This window comes from Misgurnus anguillicaudatus, unplaced genomic scaffold, assembly GCF_027580225.2.
Source record: "Misgurnus anguillicaudatus unplaced genomic scaffold, ASM2758022v2 HiC_scaffold_26, whole genome shotgun sequence".
NCBI lineage: Eukaryota > Metazoa > Chordata > Actinopteri > Cypriniformes > Cobitidae > Misgurnus > Misgurnus anguillicaudatus.
In genome coordinates this window covers 1,728,237-1,736,791 of record NW_027395276.1, presented here as the reverse complement: position 1 = coordinate 1,736,791, position 8,555 = coordinate 1,728,237, and the positions used below count along the sequence as shown (strand labels likewise).

At 36.9% G+C, this 8,555-nt stretch overlaps 1 protein-coding gene across 1 annotated transcript; it reads right to left on the bottom strand.

The window, feature by feature from the left end:
• Window positions 1-2,995: 2,995 nt before the first annotated feature.
• On the bottom strand, window positions 2,996-8,301 carry LOC141362413 (relaxin-3 receptor 1-like). The gene has a single exon (XM_073864440.1). The coding sequence runs from the start codon at window positions 5,228-5,230 to the stop codon at window positions 4,025-4,027; it is 1,206 nt and encodes a 401-aa protein (XP_073720541.1). The 5' UTR covers window positions 5,231-8,301; the 3' UTR covers window positions 2,996-4,024.
• Between the last annotated feature and the right edge of the window lie 254 nt (window positions 8,302-8,555).

Sequence of the window (8,555 nt, the reverse complement as noted above, 5' to 3'; positions counted from 1 at the left end):
ATTCTGTCTATATACTAAAGGTGGATATTGTTTATATAATAGACAGATATCCACACATTCATCCATCTTCATCTAACCATCCTTGTGTTACGCATCAATGCTTATAAAAAGATTTAGACTGTGCGGCATGCGCTTTAGACCATGCACTTTGATTGTTAAAGTTGGGCCTATAATCTTTAAATAATTGTAAAAATAGAATTTTTTTTATATTTTATGTGTCGAAAAAGGTTACAGATGATAGCTGTGCTTTTTATTCCTCACCATTTCAATTCACTGGTTATAAATCTGAAACTGATTAAACAAAGTTGATGCAGTAATAGAGAACTGATGACAGCTATGATTAATATAGAGCCCTTCAAAACCTCACTCTGTACTGTACTGAACAGTGAGCATGGAGCGAGAGATGAGATTTAACAAAGACTGACAGTACAGCGTGATGAACGCAGGACGAGAGGTTATGCATGTATTGAAATCATTTTCCAGAAGGTTAGGCAGAATTCAGTTTGAGTACATCATTATGCCGTGTGCATGAATGCTTGTACCTATAATCAAGTGCCAGAGACAACACATAACACTATTCCTGTCACTGAATTGTGTACTCTGATACATATTAAAACGAAGTCTGGATTTGAGTAATGTGTGTTTGTCTCAACTCTTCAGTATGAATATCACAACGTGCAGTCTTTCTGAGTGTGACTTGAAGAAAAATGTGTTGTTGTATACTCAACACGATACTAAATATCTGTCACAAGGGCAGTAGCCTTTTAAAAAGTATACATATTTGCACCTAAAGGGTTCATATTAGTACCTCAGAGATACATATTGGTACCAAAGACATAGCTGTACCTAAATGGTACATACTGCATTAGGTCCTTTTAAAGGGGTACCGCCTCTGTGCACTTAAAAAACATAACTTGCTGCCCTAAAAAATGTCAATTTTGCCTTGTTAAACAAAACAAGTAACTTTAAATTTACTTAAAAATGTGGAACAGGATTTTTTGTTCACTGAACGTAAAACGTCTCGTTCCAGCAATATATTCTTGTTAGATTAATAAAACATTTCCTGTTCTACAAATAGTCAGTATGCAAAACTTTATTTTACACATAGTTTTATAAAACTTGTAATGTTAAGAGAACTCTGCAATTTTTGCTTTTCAAAAAAGAGGCCACGTTGATAACATCAAATAAAGCAAAGGTTTCAACTTCACACAGAGACCTCCACACAAATCTTAATAATAGTGACATTAAACAAAACTGAAAAGATGAGCTCACAAAAAAAAAGCAACAATGATAACAAAAACAACTGCAGAGTTATAAATGAAGAAAACAAACAACATTCATATAACAGTAGCAGTACATTTATGCATTCTGCAATGCATGATGGGCAGAAGCGGACACTACTTGAGTATTTTAAGTACATTTTTCAAGCATCTGTGCTTTATCAGGGTCTTTGTCTTGGGATAAAATGTACTTTACTTTACTAAAAAAATGTCACTACATTCTAAAGCATAGAATCATACACTGTAAAAAAATTCTGTAGAAATTACAGTATTACTGGGTATTACTGGCAACTAGCTGCCAGTAACTTACTGTCAATTTTACATTTATGTTATTTACTGGCAAGAGTTTGTTCAAAGTTAAATAAACATAAAACATTTTCAGTTTTTATCTTCTACAGTAAGTTACTGGCAACCAGCTGCATAATTACAGCACATTTTTTACAGTGTATTTTGTATTGCTTTTATATTGCAAATTAAAATTGATTTAATACCTACACTGCAGAAAATGATTTTCAAGAAAAAATTTTTAGTATTTTTGTCTTATTTTCAGTAAAAGTATCTAAAAATGTAAAATTACGATGCTTTTCTTGATGAGCAAACCGACCCAAGAAAATAAGTCTAGTTTTTAGACCAAAAATATCAAATTTAAGTGATTTTGTGCATAAAACAAGCAAATAAATCTGCCAATGGGGTAAGCAAATTTTTCTTAAATTTTTCTTGAATTGGTTGAAGAAAAATGGTTTTTTTTTTTTGCTTGTTTTATGCACAAAATCACTTAAATTTTATATTTTTGATCTAAAAACTAGACTTATTTTCTTGGGTCGTTTTGCTCATCAAGAAAAAGCATCTTAATTTAAGAACTTTTAGATATTTTTACTGAAAACAAGACAAAAATAATACAAATTTTTTCTTGAAAATCATTTTTTGCTGTGTAATTACATAAAAATGTGTACTTTTAATTTACTTAAGTAAAAGTAAAAAAATACTAGTTGTTTAATGTATCATAAATTCTTCATAATTTAACCTCAGAAAAATAAAGCTTCTTACCAACATCACTAAATTGTATAATTTAATATGTTTTGTTTAATTTAAATTTTAAGTTTTTAAATGTTTATGTCATACATTTTCTTTGGGGGGACCACGAAGGGATGCATCATACACAAGAAGGAGCATGCTAAAAAGTTTGAGAAGCACTGCCTTTTAAGTGTATATAATTTAAAAAGGTACAGCCGAAGTGACAACTTACCTTCATTTACATTTTCCTGAGAGCTTACCAAAAGCCATTTTTAAAACTAAAAATATATTTTTTAAAATGAAGGTTTTTGGTCTGGCAGAATGATTCCATAAAGAATCTTTAACTTTCACAGAACATTTCTATCCAAAGGTTATTCATTATAAAAGGGTCTGAAACTTCATGAACAAACACATTTTATTTAAAATGTTCTCATTGTAAAATAGAAGCCAGACGAAATGATGATTTGCTTAGAAAGATTTTTATTTACACCGAGCCAAATACAGCTGAGTAAAGTCAAGTACTGCAGTTAAAATGTCAGCAGAAGATTAACATGTGATAGAAAAACAGATTTTGTGTTAAAAAATTACACATGGAAACTCCACAAGAGCAGACAGTGTGATGTACAGATTGTGCTCTGAATGCATTCTGTACATCAGCGTTTGTGTCAAGTGAACACCCAAGGACAAAAAAACACCCCCTCCTCAGATGAGCACACATGTTTTATATTCTGTCTTTGTCCCTTTAAGGTCCACAAAGTGCAAGGAGATAATGAATCTGGTCTAAATATGTTCCTGTCCTTTTTCATTTTACTGAAACTGATTTTAGCTTTGGAAAAACTGCGAAGATGATGATGTTTTTAGGATGGTCTGAATAGCCGTGGAATAATTAATCAATTATTCACGTCCTAATTTTACACTGCATATACAGTTCAGACACACATATTTTTATTACAATTATTTACGGTGTTCCATAATAATAATAATAATGCATGAAGAATAAAAAATAAATAAATGTTAGATTAATTTTAAATGTCTAGATTCAAGCTTTGAACACTCATTTACTTTTACAGGTGCATTTGGGTGGCTTTATAAATAGTCTATGTGGGGTGTGTGCGTGTTTTTTTTTTTTTTTTTTTTTTTTTTTGATGATAAGAGAGAAGCATACACTCATAAAAATAAAGTTATTATTATAAAGACATTTTCTTTACAATTACATTTATAATAACATTTATGCAATTGGCAGACACTTTTATACAAAGCAACTTTCAGTAGCCTACAGTGCATTCAGTCTATACATTTTATCATTATGTTCTTTATTGTTGGTGTTCATTGTTTTTTCTGTACAAAGAAACGTTGTGCAACACAGCATATTAAAGGTTCTTTATGCCGACTGTCAATAGACTTTTAGGAACATTTATTTCTTTTAAAAATGTATGAAAATCATACAATTATATTTATCTCTAGTTTAGATAAAAACGTTTGAGATAGAAAGTCAGTTGGCTTCCTCGCTATCCACTCCAGCTCATGCAGTTAAACAAACAAACAAATAGCCTACAAATGCCATTTTTGGAAATATATTCATATATATATTCATATATTCAAGACACTGTGTGTTCCAACATTTGACATTTATATGCCTTAATTTCAACTGTTTGCAAATCCACGTTGCAAGAGAGATTGATGTGAATTTTCAGATGTTCTCAATGTTCTTTTCTCCATACTGTTATCTGTCACATCCCAATTTCCAACGGTACCACAGCCACTCCAGGTGGCGCTTCAGCCACCTTCTTGCCTCTGTACACCAGTTTGGCCAGATTGCGAATGGATGGAGTTGCCCTAAATAGCAGTTTCTTAAGGCCGGTTCGGTACTCCTGTCTGATCAAGCAGTACAGCACGGGGTTCAGGCAGCTGTTCGTATGCGCAAGGCACACGGTTATCGGGAACGCGTATGCTTGCGCGTTATAGAATGCGTTACTGAAGGGTACCAGATCAAATTTTATAAGCACCCCCCAAAGGGTCAGAGCCTGGTTGGGCAGCCAACACAGAAAAAACGACAGCACTACAATGGTGACGGATTTGGTGACTTTGGAGCGGCGCTTGTGACGCCCCCTTTCGCTGTCTGACCCGGGAATGCCGCTGACGCGCCGCCGCAGGACGAAGCGCAACAGGAGGAGATAACAAACGCAGATGATGATAAGAGGAATAACGAACCCCAAAAGAACCTTTTGGGTCTGATAAAGACCCAACAGCAGCTGCGGGTCCCAGCTTCCAGAGTCCGAGAAGCGCACCAGGCACAGTTCGTCGTCTGATATCTGCGCTGTGGTGGAGTACACCGCATGGGGTATGGTGGCCACCACGGATACTACCCAGATGCCCAAACTGGCCCATTTCACCTCCACCGAAGCCGTCTTGGGATTCTGCATCCGTAGGGAAGAGGACAGTGAACAGTAGCGCGCAACGCTCATAGCGGTCAAGAAAAAAACACTTGCGTACATGTTCATGGTGGTCACCGAGCTGATGATTTTGCACATCACCTTTCCAAAAGGCCATCGGAAATCCAAAGCAGTGTCCACGGCCCAGAAAGGCAGCGTCAGGACGAACTGGAGATCGGTCACGGCCAGACTCATGACGAAGCAGTTGATGGATGACTGCTTAAGTCTGTGGCGGGACTGCAGCAGGTAAAGCGCCAAAAGGTTCCCGACGAGTCCCAGCGCGCACACAATCAGGTAGACGAGCGCGATTACGACGCGCATTGCCATGTTGGCGCTGTCGCCGTACAGCTCCGGCGCGGACTCTTTGGAGAGCAGCTGAAGCCAGCAACGAAGGGAGAGGTTTTGGAGAACCCCCGCGGTCCGGTTCGACAGGAGACCACCTTCATCTAAAGCCGGTCCGCATGGCGCCTGACCGGGTACCAACGAGCTCCCGTTTCCCTGCATGGCACGGCTTTACGCGCACGAATCTGTTGATGCGATACCGTTACCAGTGCTTATTTCTATAAAATGTCATGTGCGATATAATTTTTTAGCATTCTTCAAACTGGTGCATCATGTTATTAAAGATCCCCCTGTGCGTAAAACGTCCACCCAACAATGACTGTTCCGTACGAATCTGTCACCAGATATGCTGCTCCTCTTTCGCTCTTGCGCTGCGCATAGTGAGCTCGTGGAGCGCTCATGCAGCTTATATAGGGGAGATTGGGGCTGTTGTCACATGGGGAAGGACCATATTTGTTATTTAACCACATTTGAAGGACCTAAGTGTTATCTTTGCAGGTCAAATTGCACGAAGGGTCACATTTTCTAAATGCCCTACTGTAAAAAAAATTTTATAAGAAAAAATCTACATTCTTCTCATTTTGGTTTCCACCTTAATTCTTATTTTATGTATTATTCAAATAAAAAGCATCTGGAACACTATTTCACATTTAAATCCATGTATCTTTTTCCTCAAAAATATTAAGAATATTCAATAAAGTTTTATGCCAAATATTGGCCCTTTTTTGGATTTCATAAGAGCTACGCATTCCAAAAAAGTCGGGATAGGTAGCAATAAGAGGCCAGATCAAATTTAAATAATTCCATTCTTTTTTTACTCACAATTTCTACAGTGTCCCAACTTTTCTTGATTTGGGGTTGTACTATAAATGGTTATCATATGCCTATCTCTTTCGAAAATACACCACAGAAAAGAAAAAGTTTGGACGGCTGTGGACATTAACATTATAAACTGAGACAGGATTGCCAGATCTGAATACCTATTATTCAAAGGGAATGCAAGGATAGTGAAAGATAGCAACAGTAGTGAAAGCAGTCAGTCAAAGCTACTGTCTGTCTAGCGCATGTCTTTATCTTAACCCTGTTCTTTCAGAAAGACCTTTAATAAATATCAAACTCTGCCATGGGATCTGTGGAGACATTGATTGATCATGTTAGAGATTGAGGGTAGATCTTCTTTATGATGTTTGATATAATTAAGTTCATCTAAGGACAGCTACAGTATGCTTAACTGTGCATATATAGAGATATTCAGGAAATATATTTAGGTAGATATCAACTCCTATTTTTCCTCCAGGAATTCATATTTGATGTTTTTGATTTCGTATATGGCTAAATCAGTAAATACATTATTATATTATAAACATACACTATTTATTGCATTTTCCTTAGGGCCACTTTAAAGTAGTGCAGTGTTATCAAATATTTGTCAGCATTTCTTTTCATATTTGTAAGATATTTCTGCATAACAATTTTGGAATATGAGAAATTATGAAAAATGAACGTTTATGCATGTTGCAGACACTTTTATCCAAAGAGACTTACTTGTATTCATGCTATACATTTTATCTGTAATATATGTGTTCCCTGGTTCGAACCCATGACCTTTGCATTAATAATAGATGGTTTTATTGGATGCACAACATGTGCATTGTCACAGCGTATATTTATCAGTCTGGCTAGTGACTATACTGACTTCTGGAACAAATACCTTGTTGAAAACAAAATCTTTGGTTTCCTAAAGACAAGGGGAGATGGCAGTTTCTTACTCCGGATGCTTCAGTCAAAACATGCAGGTTAGTTGAATAGGAGTTGCCAAATTGTTCTTACCCCACTTAACTTGTGTAGACTATAAATATATACACTCACCTAAAGGATTATTAGGAACACCATACTAATACTGTGTTTGACCCCATTTCGCCTTCAGAACTACCTTAATTCTACGTAGCATTAATTCAACAAGGTGCTGAAAGCATTCTTTACAAATGTTGGCCCATATTGATATGATAGCATCTTGCAGTTGATGGAGATTTGTGGGATGCACATCCAGGGCACGAAGCTCCCGTTCCACCACATCCTAAAGATGCTCTATTGGGTTGAGATCTGGTGACTGTGGAGGCCATTTTAGTACAGTGAACTCATTGTCATGTTCAAGAAACCAATTTGAAATGATTCAAGCTTTGTGACATGGTGCATTATCCTGCTGGAAGTAGCCATCAGAGGATGAGTACATGGTGGTCAAAAAGAGATGGACATGGTCAGAAACAATGCTCAGGTAGGCCGTGGCATTAAAACGATGCCCAATTGGCACTAAGGGGCCTAAAGTGTGCCAAGAAAACATCCCCCACACCATTACACCACCACCACCAGCCCTCACAGTGGTAACAAGGCATGATGGATTCATGTTCTCATTCTGTTTACGTCAAATTCTGACTCTACCATCTGAATGTCTCAACAGAAATCGAGAATCATCAGACCAGGCAACATTTTTTCAGTCTTCAACTGTCCAATTTTGGTGAGCTTGTGCAAATTGTAGCCTCTTTTCCTATTTGTGGTGGAGATGAGTGGTACCCGGTGGGGTCTTCTGCTGTTGTAGCCCATCCGCCTCAAGGTTGTGCGTGTTGTGGCTTCACAAATGCTTTGCTGCATACCTCAGTTGTAACAAATGGTTATTTCGGTCAAAGTTGCTCTTCTATCAGCTTGAATCAGTCGGCACATTCTCCTCTGACCTCTAGCATCAACAAGGTATTTTTCGCCCACAGGACTGCCGCATACTGGATGTTTTTCCCTTTTCACACCATTCTTTGTAAACCCTAGAAATGGTTGTGTGTGAAAATCCCAGTAACTGAGCAGATTGTGAAATACTTAGACTGGCCCGTCTGGCACCAACAACCATGACATGCTAAAAATTGCTCAAATCACCTTTCTTTCCCATTCTGACATTCAGTTTGGAGTTCAGGAGATTGTCTTGACCAGGGCCGGGTTTCCCGATAACGATTGAACTTAGCACTTAAGAGCGCTTTCTACGAGCTACTTAACGAACATTCGTTGTTCATTTACGTGCGTTTCCCAAAGATGCACGTGAAACGATCGCTCGCAGCTGGGTTTTAAGTAGTACTTACGAGTCGCTATCCCTTTGTCAAGTGCTGAAATGTCACCAATAGAATGACTCAAATTTGTAGCAAAGGCTTGTTTAGGCTAATGATCTTTAGCTTATGGCCACTAATATTCTTTATAATATTTTTCATTATTGTTCGATGACTTTTTAAATGTTTTAAAATTGTTCATAATGAAATATTCTTTTCCGTATTTAGTTAGGACTCGTCCCACTGCAAAATACCTTATGCATTTTAAATAATAGTTTAGATTATTATTGTTATTATTTTTTGTTTATTATCTATGTTTGTTTATTATTATGGATTATTGCATTGTACCGTAAATATTTATTTGGTTTCTTTAATTAGATGCCATTTCCCTTCAAAACAAT

Bases quoted from the DNA above. Each gene is read 5' to 3' on its own strand.
- LOC141362413 (XM_073864440.1), bottom strand. From the start codon at position 5,230: ATGCAGGGAAACGGGAGCTCGTTGGTACCCGGTCAGGCGCCATGCGGA.